The sequence below is a fragment of the Callorhinchus milii genome, unplaced genomic scaffold (assembly GCF_018977255.1).
Source record: "Callorhinchus milii isolate IMCB2004 unplaced genomic scaffold, IMCB_Cmil_1.0 Scaffold31, whole genome shotgun sequence".
In the NCBI taxonomy this organism is placed as follows: domain Eukaryota; kingdom Metazoa; phylum Chordata; class Chondrichthyes; order Chimaeriformes; family Callorhinchidae; genus Callorhinchus; species Callorhinchus milii.
In genome coordinates this window covers 1,129,913-1,141,819 of record NW_024704772.1, presented here as the reverse complement: position 1 = coordinate 1,141,819, position 11,907 = coordinate 1,129,913, and the positions used below count along the sequence as shown (strand labels likewise).

Below are 11,907 nucleotides of genomic sequence, written 5' to 3'. Positions count from 1 at the left end.
CGGAGGGATAGAGGAAGAGTGTTCCAGAGTTTCGGGATGGGTTGGGAGCCTACCCCTGGGATTGGCGCATGGTGCTGAGATGCGGCCGCATGGAACAAGCGACAGGATAGATGCGTGGGCTCCGGGTGTCTCGCATGTTGGGTGCTGAGCAACAGGGTAACATGGTAACGCAGCCAGCTGTACCGAGAACCAGCAGGTATCCCAGTACCACCGATGCCTGTAACACCAGGTCCACAGCAGCACTGTCTGAGTCTCTCTCTCTCTCTGTCTGCTGTAAACCATGGAGGTGGGGGAGGGCTACACTGTCACAGCCACCGTCCTTCAGCTGATACGTTAAACTGAGCACCCGTTTGTCAAAGTGCAGGGTTTAATAATAATAATCCTCATATTTGATACAGGATCTTTTCACGTCATTGAGACAGCTCAAAGTGCTTCTCAGGATATGTAAAGAGGAGTAACTGTGTATTTTCTGGGTGAAATGCGGCAGAGAATTGCGCAAATCAGTGTCCCACAAACAGCCATGAATTCAGTGACCGATTTTATTAAAATCCGGATGATTAATCTGTGGCCCTAAAGGACAGCACCTCTCGCTGAAGCTAGGCGAGGCCTAAATCTGATTATAATAATAATAATTGAGACCTCGCCTTTCTCATTGGGAGAATCTTTCAATGCACTTCACAGGATTTACTGTAAAGTGTAGCACTTGTGTGTTTTGTGGCCAAACACTGATAATAATAACCTCTGCTTCTTCTCACGTTGAAATGCATCAAAGCGCTCTGCATTAATCACTGTGAAAGTGTAGGAGGACGCAGCAGCCAGATTAACGGAAGGCTGTTAGCTTTCTAATAATAATAATCCTTGCATTTGACATAGCGCCTCATCACGTCTTCGCGATGTCTCAAAGCGCTTCACAGAATATACTCTAAAGTGTAGTGACTATATATTTTGTGGGCGACACACAGCAGCCAATTGCTTTCTTACTCATCACCACTCTTCCCACGCTGCCTGCCTGACCTCGCGCCCTGGTGGTGGCCAGACCCTGTAATTGTGATGGCAGTTTGGGTTTCTCAGTGTGGCGAGCCACAATCCTTCCGTCTGCCGGAAGAGCCACCCACAAGATCACGTGTGGGCACCAAGTGTCAATGAAGGCCTGTGAACAAGGAGAGGATAAATAGTGCAGGTCGTGCCTGTGTCCGCAGTGTGAGCACATTCTCTCCAGTTCCAGCACAAGAGAAGGACCCAGCAACAATGAGGGGGCTCGTGGTCTTTGCACTGCTCGGACTTGTGGTCGTTTGCCACTGTAGAGGTGAGTGACCCTTTCATTCATTGCCTCCTTTGTCCCAACGGTTTTGCTCAGAACCCGGTCTCCCACGGCCAAGCTGAGACGTTAATAATAATAATCCTTACATTCGGTGCAGTGTCTTTCATGTCGGGAGGGACGTCTCAAAACATTTCATGGGATTTTACTGTGAAGTGTAGTGACTGTGTGTTTTGTGTGCCAATGTGCCAGCCGATTTGGGTATAGTGAAGTCACAGCAACTGCCATGAAGTGAATGACCCATTTTACCTGGGGCATTGTTGGCCAGAACACCGGGGAGAGAGAGATAGAGAGAGAAAAACTCCCTTGTCTTTTTGACGTTGGCATCATTTAAGTCCATGTGGACAGATTGCTGCTTGGTTTAAAATGTCCCGTCTGAAGGACGGTGTCTGTGACATTGTCTCTCTCAAGCCCTCCGCTACTGTACTGTGGGTCCCAATACACAGCTCTAGGAGCTGAGGCTGAGACATTGAGTGGCCACACTGCTACCTTGTGCTTAAGCCGAGCCTTTTAAACCAACCATATCAACTGGTCCAGTCCTCACAGACTATCTCCCTCGCCTCCCACCCCCACCTCCCCGGAGCAGGTTCCCCCAAACACTGACAAAAACCTGTGGACCTACTACCTGGACATATTGAGAGTTAGACACAGATACACCACTAACCGTCCACACCGATTGGTAAAATCCGCCAGACATACTCCGCCACTACCCATCAATCCCACCGAGGTTTAAAGGGAGTCAAAGTTATAATTCTCAATGCTGAACTCCTTCTCCGAAGCATCCCTGTGTCATACAGTGTCCAGTGGCCTTACAGACCCAATTTCCATACAGTTCCACTCTCCATACCGTTCACACGTGCAGGAATTATACTCCTCGACCCAGAATCTACCATGAATACAATCTCACAGAGATCTGAGCAGCAGCTTCTGCCCGGCTGCTCACACCCAGCCCCCGGCTTAGGGCACGGAGTGGAGACGTGGAGGAGGATGGGAGGAGTAGAGGGGGGGGGGGCACAGGAGGGGAGGGTGAGCCATGCTCCTGCCACACAGGGGCAGACAGCAGTGAGGAGGTGTCCTGTAAGTCTGTAAGGTTACTGTTCCTATAGGAAACCGGTGTCTCAGACAGGTCCACGTGACACCAACCTGCTTCATATACTTGCCAAAGGCTTTCCAAAGCACCAACACTGAGCTCCGAGCTGCAGTTCCTCTCAGCGCTGGTTAGTGTGAGCTGCGCCAACCCTCCCACTCAGCAGTCCCCCAAATAAAACATTCACTCCTTTGCTCAGACCACAGTGGGAGCAGGGATTCTGCTCACTCGGCTCCTGTTAACAGTTCAAGCCAAAGTCCTGACGGATTGGGTGGTCTAAGGTAAACAAGCAGCGAGCGGGAAGCCTGCCAGGCAGCACTCTCGATTGGCAAGCCATACGGCTTTAGCTACTTAAACACCAGCAGTTACCAGCAATTATCCCCTAACACACACTCTGGGATTCCCGCACCCCTAAAGCCAACCTGACCAACAAGCAACTCTAGTATGGCTTTGACTGCACTCTTTAATCAACTGTCCCTTGTCTTTTTCCCTGCTCACTGATCCCCAGGGTATTTAGTCCCAATTGAATAGGACCTTCCTGCCTCAGACTAACAAGTTTTGCTCGATCAGGGCTTGCAGAGATTTGTAGCACTGGAGATTGGGAAAGAGTCTCATCATCTCTAGGATTGCACTGGCTGCTTCTTGTCCCTGATAAGATTTCCGTCCGCTCTGATGGCCCCCGGAGAAAGAGGGAGGGTGGCGTGGGGGAGGGCGGGGAGGGCAGAGTGCGATGGGACAAAGCTGACAAAGTGAGGAGCGCTGTATAAAAGCAAGTTGTTATTGTTAATGGTGATCCCATCCAGTGGCTACGCTCTCTCAGTCAACGTCCTCGGCTTTGCTTCAGGCATTGGCAGGTACTACAGGAGCAGTGACGACAGTGACAGTGACAGCGGGGACAGCAATGACAGTGACGGCGGGTATGGCAACGGCAATGGCGGGAATGGCAACGGCAATGGCGGGAATGGCAACGGAAACGGTGGAGACAGTGATGACAGCGGCGATAGCAACAGCGCTGGAGATGACAGCGGCGATAGCAACAGTGCTGGAGATGACAGCGACGGGGATGACAGCGACGGGGATGACAGCGACGGGGATGACAGTGACGGGGATGACAGTGACGGGGATGACAGTGACGGAGAAGATGATAGCAGCGATGACGATAGTGAGGAAGATGGCGCCAACAATGGTGAGTCCCAGCGCAGTGAGCAGACGGGGATACCGAGGCACCCGTCCCGGCCACCGGCAGAACTCGGAGCGGGGAGTCTGCCCGCCCACCCGCCGGCGTTTGCTTCCCTGTGACCGACCGAGAGAGAAGCCGACTCCACAGTAGTTATGTGACCGGTTTATCGAAGATAACCCACTGGGCGCTCGCAGGGCGCTCTGCATACACCCATAAGGAAGTTCAAGTTGAGCCATTTAACTAAATCTCAGGGTTACTTTCTCTCTCCTCTTTCAGGCTCTGACACCAACGGCAATGGAGGTAAGTGCCTTTGTGATGATGACGGACTGACTGCAGTGCAGGGATGCTGGAAATACGGTGGTGGGGGGGAACGGGTATTCTAGAGGGATGAGATCAGATAAGCCAAAAGGCCTTCTTCAACCTGATCTGTCAGCGCCTCAGGGCTCAATCATGGTGGAATCAATCAATCGATTGATCAATTAATCTCTATCTCTATCTCTGTGGGGTCTGTTAAAGGAACTTTTAATCTGAATATTATCCAATATTCATTATGTCTCCTCTCTCAGTCCATTTGTCAGTACAGAGGCTCCAGTGTAAAGCACTGTTTGGGCTGAATGGCCAGAGCCACGACCTCAGAGCGCACATAACAAACCTAAATACCCTGTTGGTTGTCGGGCGCTCATGGAAACTGCTGGTCTGTCAAACCGTGCTAGTGCAGGTCCCTTTAGGTAACTTTTAACCTCAATGTCACGTTCTCTCCCTCACAGGCTCCGATGACAACGGAAATGGAGGTAAGTGTGGTAAAACATTCCTGATCGACAAATTACAGTAGGATTTAACCCTTTAGGCTGGTATTCCTCTTGACTGTGACACTGCCATACTGTACACATACAGTACTTAGTCTCTGACCCACCAACACTGAAAATAAGAACAAATTGATGTGGATCTTCTAAATGGCTCCTAATCTCCTTGTTACCCTCTCTCCTGTTTCAGGCTCGGATGCAAACGGCAATGGAGGTAAATAATTTTTTTGCTTTGAATAATTTTCACTGAATCTGCAAGCCTCTCGCAGCTCTAATGAGCACTTCAGGGGAAGAGGACGGTGTGGGGCGGTGGAGTGGGCATCGCTGTGGCCACAAAGGAATAGAAAGAGCTATTCAGAACATCAAACCCAGTTCATCCACAGACAACACCTGCCCTCTCAATGGGAGGGAGATTGGGCAGAGGGTGGGTGGGGGCCACCCTTCCCCCACCCACCCTCTGCCCAATCTCCCGGGAAAAAGCTAATCTTACAGATTTGCTGATCCCGAAAGTCAACCGAGCAAAACATTCCACTTTATTCCATTGCCACCCGTCCTCCATTCCAGGCTGGGTTTACAGCGCTTGGTCCCTTTAATTCACAGTATTATGCTCTCTCCACTGACAATGACGACCGATGTACGTCATTAAAAAACTTTCTCATTTCACTTCATTAATGTCTGCACTAATTTTCTGTTCTGCAGGTCATGAAGCTGGGGATGCCGTCAATGAAGCTGACAGTAGTGACAGCAGCAACAGTAGTGACAGCAGCGATAGCAGCGATAGTAGTGATAGCAGCGACAGTAGTGATAGCAGCGACAGTAGTGATAGCAGCGATAGTAGTGACAGCAGCGATAGTAGTGACAGCAGCGATAGTAGTGACAGTAGTGACAGTAGTGATAGCAGCGATAGTAGTGATAGCAGCGATAGTAGTGACAGCAGTGATAGTAGTGACAGCAGTGACAGTAGTGACAGCAGTGACAGCAGTGATAGCAGTGACAGCAGCGACAGTAGTGATAGTAGTGACAGCAGCGACAGTAGTGACAGCAGCGATAGTAGTGACAGCAGCGATAGTAGTGACAGCAGCGATAGTAGTGACAGCAGCGATAGTAGTGATAGCAGTGACAGCAGTGATAGTAGTGACAGCAGCGATAGCAGTGACAGCAGTGACAGCAGTGACAGCAGTGATAGTAGTGACAGTAGTGACAGCAGCGACAGTAGTGATAGCAGCGACAGCAGCGATAGCAGCGACAGCAGTGACAGCAGCGATAGCAGTGACAGCAGTGACAGCAGCGATAGCAGTGACAGCAGCGATAGCAGGGACAGCAGTGACAGCAGCGATAGTAGTGACAGCAGCGATAGTAGTGACAGCAGCGACAGCAGTGACAGCAGCGACAGTAGTGACAGCAGCGACAGTAGTGACAGCAGCGACAGTAGTGACAGCAGCGACAGCAGCGACAGCAGTGACAGCAGCGACAGTAGTGACAGCAGCGACAGTAGTGACAGCAGCGACAGTAGTGACAGCAGCGACAGCAGTGACAGCAGCGACAGCAGTGACAGCAGCGACAGCAGTGACAGCAGCGACAGCAGTGACAGCAGCGACAGCAGTGACAGCAGCGACAGCAGTGACAGCAGCGACAGTAGTGACAGCAGCGACAGTAGTGACAGCAGCGACAGTAGTGACAGCAGCGACAGTAGTGACAGCAGCGACAGTAGTGACAGCAGCGACAGTAGTGACAGCAGCGACAGTAGTGACAGCAGCGACAGTAGTGACAGCAGCGACAGCGGTGACAGCAGTGATTCCAACAGTGGCAGTAATGGCAGTAGTGACTCCGACAGTAGTGACAGCAGCGACTCCGACAGTAGTGATTAAGGTAAGTGCTTGTGTGTGATGTCTTACTGACGATAAACATGTTTCCAAAACACAATATCTTACAACGACATCTAAACACATCTGTGATAACGACAGCTTACACTCACCACTGTATAAACGTCAAACAGTGTCACATTTCCAAGCTCTGTGGGAGTACAGACATCAGTTAGGGAGGTTGATAAAAAGGGGATGATATTAAGTTTTTAATAGGCATCTGCAAGCCGTCAACTTCAGCAGGGAGGTACACAAAGATTCACAGCTATGTAACAACAACTTATTTAATGCCCTTCACATCTCGGAGCACTGGAGGCCTAACACTAAGCCCAAAGATGCACGGATTTGCTATCAGTGGCCTGAGCTCTTAGTTCCTTCGTCCCTAACCTTTGTACTCCCTCCCTCTCTCTACCCCTCCGTCTCTTGCCCCCTCGCTCCTCTCTTTCTGTCTTTAAGAAACCGAGGCAACCTGAAGACCGTTTGGCCATTCTATATAACTGGGGTCCCTCTAGCCCTCCCACAATGTATCAGCACTCACCATCGCTTCCCCACCTTGTCCAACACAACACCTCTGTCCTCCGCCGTGAGTTAACATTTCTGCAAATCCAGGCACTGTTTATTTACATTTGACACACAGTGATCTCTTTACTGAGAAGCTTGGGTTTAAATCGGGCTGGCATGGGCTTCAGATTTGCGGCATCACAGTGTGTCAGACAGAGAACCTCCAGTCAAATGAGAGTATCGCCTGGCTCAATACACGCTTTTTATGGGATTACAAAGTGCAGGTGAAAGACAGTGTCAGGCAGGCCATCTCTGCCTCTGCCAGGAAACTACTCTAATACAAAGGTCTGAACCCCAGGTCCCATACTGACCACATTCTCTGTGATAGCCTGGCACTGAGGGTGAAGGATAGAGAGGACTGTCTGAATGAGTAATGGCTTGGGTAGATGAGGGTGAGGCGGGGGGAGAGGGGAGTGTTTAGTTCTCAATCCTTGTAAATGCGGCAAAGAGCTTCAGGCCTACAAGAGCAAGAAAGTCGATACAGGGTTCAGCTGGGGACTTACAATACAATACAATCTTCCATTCACACAGCGTATTTCATGTTGGGAGGACGTAGAAGGTACTTCACAATCCTGGCTTAGCACCCGAGCTGGGAACAGGTACTGAGGAGCGGGGGGGGTGGAGAGGGGAAAGCTAACTGAAAAAGGTAGAGGTCAAAGCGGCAGGTCCTGCATGGAGTGTAAGCCCCAGCAGGGACTAGTTGGGCCAAATGGCCTGTATCGCTCTCTGTATGTAACTCCATGTGAAGTGACCAGGCTCCTCATGTAGACACAGAAACGTCAGTAGATATCAGCTGCTAGCTTTCCCTACCCACTCCTTTCTGACCAACCTCCCGCCAGTCAGACAGACGTGTAAGAAGTGTCAGAGGTTGGCAGGTGGACACTGAGGTGGTGACTCAGGCTGACAGGAAGAAATAGACTCGTGTTTGGTAAACAAGTTGGAAAATAAACAACAAATATTGGTGTCTGTCCCGGGGTTTGCCAAACTGAGCAGCGGGAGAATTCTGCAGAACAGAGAGTCAACTTAAAGCCAACCCCATCAGGAATGGATGCTGACCACCCAACACCTCGCTGCAGGGACTCAGGCAATGGGAGCTCACTGGTTCAAATACCAGTCTGTGCTGAGGGGTTTGATCTTGGCTGTATAGAGAGGATAAATTAGCCTCAGCCTTCCCAGGATAGGGAGGGTAAAATCAGCCAGGTTCCTGCTCCTGGTCCTTCCACAGCACCCTCTATTGGCAGCCATGTGGGGAGAGATCAAGCTCAGATGTGATGTGATGCCCTCTAAGGTCGAGTGTCACTGCCCGACACTCATGACCAATGGCCACTTGGCCTTGGGTACCGGAGGTCAGACCAGCAAAAGTAGAGACGTGAGAGCCAGTGGCTCTCTATTAAAAAATAATAGGCAATCAGTCAAATAAACGTACTCAAATTATTCCTATAATAATCCTAATAATAATCCTTACATTCAGTGTATCGCCTTTCACATCGGGAGGACGTCTCAAAGCGCTTCACAGGGATTTTACTGTAAAGTTGAGTGACTGTGGTTTGTTGGCAAGTGCGGCAGCCAATCTGGTTTAGTAATTTCCCAGCACAAACAACCAAGAAGCAAATGACCCAATTTTTATTCGGGGAATTGTGGCCGGGATGATTCATATAATTATATAGTTTTTTTAAAAAACTCCCAGGAGAGATCAGAAAGCATTGCACATCTGCTAACAGAAGAGACTTTAAAACACAAACAAAGTGATCAACTCTCAGCTATGTAACACGCAGAGATCTTGCTCCCTGAAACTTCAGTCTCGCGAGAAGGCCACTCAGATGGCTAACAGATTAAAAAAGTAAATCCAGATTAATATTTTAGATGGAGCAAGACAGCAGAACAAGAGAACCTGTGTTTAGAGATGTGAAGAGGCAATTTCAAGGCAGACACCAGCAATCAGATAGATTTGTGCAATATAATAATGTCTCGGGATGGTATATAGTTTGGAACACGACATGTCAAGCGACTGCCAGGATGGTGGAAGGCGAACTGGATGGACCTTGGTCTTCTTTCGCCAGCAAATCCTTATGTCCTTATCAGTTTTTCTTTGATCATGGGAGGTTGGTGTTAGAGGAACAAGACACAGGAATCGCTCTTAACTCTTTCCTTTTCTTTCTTCCAGGTCAAACAACTAGCTCAGCTCAGAAAGACAAGTCAGGAATTGAGAAAATATCGTCTGATGGGAAGCCAGTCGATCTTGCATTGACATTTCTGTCTATAACCTCCTGTGTTTGTACTTGTTAAACAGTCCTCCCACCGTCCTGTTGATCAGCAGACCTCCCCCCTCCCACCTCGTGTTCTGTGTATTATTACTTCATTGCAAATGTTGCCTCGTCCTTCCCGAGGAGCAGCTGAAATCCTGTAGCGAATGTGATTGGTTACCTTTGTCTTTTGTGAATTGCAATAAATAAAACCGTGTGTGGAGCTCAGCGCCTCCTTTCATCTCTCTCTCCCTCTGCACGTCTCCGTACTAACACAGGCGAGCTCCCTGCCACAACCGTCCTCCCATCTGGAGTCCTGTAGCTCAGTGGTTAGAGAACTCGGCGCTTGTCTGGGTTTAATGATTCCTTCAAAATAAAATAATTTGGTCACTCAATCTACGACTGTTTGTGGGACGCCGCTGTGCGCAATTAGCTGCCGCATTTCACCCACAAAATATACTTTACAGTATGTTCTGTGAAGTGCTTTGAAACATCTCAAAGACGTGTTAGATAAGGGGCTGTATCAAATGGAAGGATTATTATTAACAGTGTCCAGCTGAAGCTTGCCTCAAAGACGAGGTGGACGGTATAATAATAATAATAATCCTTGCATTTGATATAGCGCTTTTCACGTCGGGAGGACGTCCCAAAGCGCTTCACAGAACACACTGTAAAGTGAATCGACTGTATATTTGTGGGCGAACGCGGCAGCCAATTGCGCACAGCAATGTCCCACAAACAGTCGTGGATTGAAAATGACCAATTTATTATTGTTTTTGGTTTTGGAGGGATTGTTATTAGGCTCTGTGTGGAGTAAGGAAACTTGCCCGAGGTTTCGCCCTCTGCCGGGGATTGAGCTCAGGTCTCTCACTTGCAAAGCGAGTGCTCTAACCACTGAGCTACAGGACTATGAATAAACTCCCCCCTCTCCCCCGTCAATGCGGTTCCGTGCAGTCTCCTCTCTTTCGCTTCAGTCTCTTTCGCCCTCTGATGGTCTCTGGCTGTATATCCCCCGACTGATCCACATTAAAGTACCCCATATTACACAGAACATTAAGGCACAGTAAAGGCCATTCAGCCCAACTGTTTAGTCCATGTTTATACTCAGTAACAACAACTTGATTTATATATAGCCCGACACGCTAGCAGAGTCCTGGATCACTTACTCCACACGAGACCCCACCCCTCCTAATCCCCTCTGTTCCGCTCTGCCTCATGTACATATCAAGTTTCCCCTTAAACATGTTGCTCTCTTCTGCTTCAACCACAGCTTCCAGCATCGAGGCTCTCACCACCCTCTCTGCGCAAAGAGTTTCCCCCTGAACTCCCTCTATCAGATCTGCTGGTGGCTTTCCTACATTAATGAGGCTGGTTTGATTTCACTGGGATGGCTCAGTGGATAGTTCACTCTGTGCCTCAGAGTTTACAGAACTCGCAGTGACACACCTATACAGCAAAACCAACACTTCACCTGGACAGAAAACAGTCACTTATTAACGATTGCAAGAGAGGTTTGGATGACGAGGAGCTTTCTATGGGACCTTACCCTACTCTTTCCTACCCTTTCCATTGATTTAACAGCAGACATACGCAGCAGTCTCTGCACTGGATGGCAATTTCCCTGTAAAAATCTCTTGAGATGTTTTACTTGCGCTGGATCAAACACAGGGCTTTTTATTATCAATGAATTATTAGAACTTTCAGAGACATTTGGCTTGGAGGCAGGGGCTTTTATCTCGGCGAGCGATAAGCTGTGTGCCGACCATAAGCAAATGGGATATAGGGAGATCAATAAAACAAACTGCACCGATAACGAATTGCCAGTTAAATATCAACATAGATCAGCTGGTGGATGATATAGTTACGGCGCCACAAGAGAGCGACACAGACAGACTGAAACGCTTAATAATCTTTGCATTTAATATCGCTCACTGTGTCAGCAGAGGGCAGCACAGGTGATGGTTACAGCTCATGCCAGGGTGCACACAATATAGTCCCATAACACCACAAAGTGAGTGACTGACTTTATTTGTGGTGGGGTGAATTGTCAGCCAGGACACCGGGAGCGAAACTCCCTTCTCTTTGCCAACGGGGTCTCGATGAATCCTTAAAGTCCGCTGCACAGGGCACACACAGACAGACAGGGAGCTTTGGTTTTATCGGCTCACTGAACGGATAGCGCCTCTGACACCACAGCTTACTATGGCTCAGGGCTTGCGTCTGCGCGGCCTTCACGCAACGGGTGTTAGCAAAACATAAGAGTCGCAGACTTGTCAGCTGGACAGGTCAGTCCCTGAGCTGCTCTCACATCATCATCCAGTTAGTTGCCTTTTTGGCCGTCAGGCACTGCACCCTGAACCTCTGGAACTCCCCACTTCAATCCCTCCGCCTCGCACTCCCTCTCCGTTACCTAACTTCAGATTCTCTTCGACAATGCCTTGGGTCACCTCCCCTCTCTCCCCGGTTCAGCGTCAAACTACGCCACTGTTAAAAGTTCCAAAACACCGTCCTGCATGAAGGGCAGAAGCTGCAGAAATGTACAAGTTGTTGTTGTAGTATGGACTTAGCTTCAAGAGTCATCCAGGGGAAAACATTTCAATAAGAGTGTGTGTTAAACGAATTTCTAGTAATCTCCCCCATCTTTGTAACTCACCCTATGATACCTTTCTGTCCTGTCTCACTGCCCCAGTGAGTGGACACAGCTATTCTCTGTCTCTGTTTCCCTTACCCAAGCCATTCACACTCGTCTTCAGAAGCGTGCAGAAACCTGACAACGCCCTGCCTTGGAGGGGATGTGGGAAATGGCACACCAGGTGATTATGGAGTGCAAGGAAGGGATGGGGCTGCTTGGAA

At 49.2% G+C, this 11,907-nt stretch overlaps 1 protein-coding gene across 1 annotated transcript; it reads left to right on the top strand.

Moving 5' to 3' along the window:
• Window positions 1-3,191: 3,191 nt before the first annotated feature.
• Window positions 3,192-9,004, top strand: LOC103189428 (dentin sialophosphoprotein-like). The gene is made up of 4 exons (XM_042344923.1): window positions 3,192-3,606; window positions 4,353-4,376; window positions 5,118-6,257; window positions 8,976-9,004. Exons 1-3 carry the CDS (start codon window positions 3,192-3,194, stop codon window positions 6,254-6,256), a joined length of 1,578 nt encoding a protein of 525 aa, XP_042200857.1. The 3' UTR covers window position 6,257; window positions 8,976-9,004.
• Window positions 9,005-11,907: the final 2,903 nt, after the last annotated feature.

Bases quoted from the DNA above. Each gene is read 5' to 3' on its own strand.
- LOC103189428 (XM_042344923.1), top strand. From the start codon at position 3,192: ATGGTGATCCCATCCAGTGGCTACGCTCTCTCAGTCAACGTCCTCGGC. The intron at 3,607-4,352 runs GTGAGCAGACGG...TCTCCCTCACAG, and splicing joins CAATGGTGAGTCCCAGCGCA to GCTCCGATGACAACGGAAAT. The intron at 4,377-5,117 runs GTAAGTGTGGTA...CCGTCAATGAAG, and splicing joins CGATGACAACGGAAATGGAG to CTGACAGTAGTGACAGCAGC.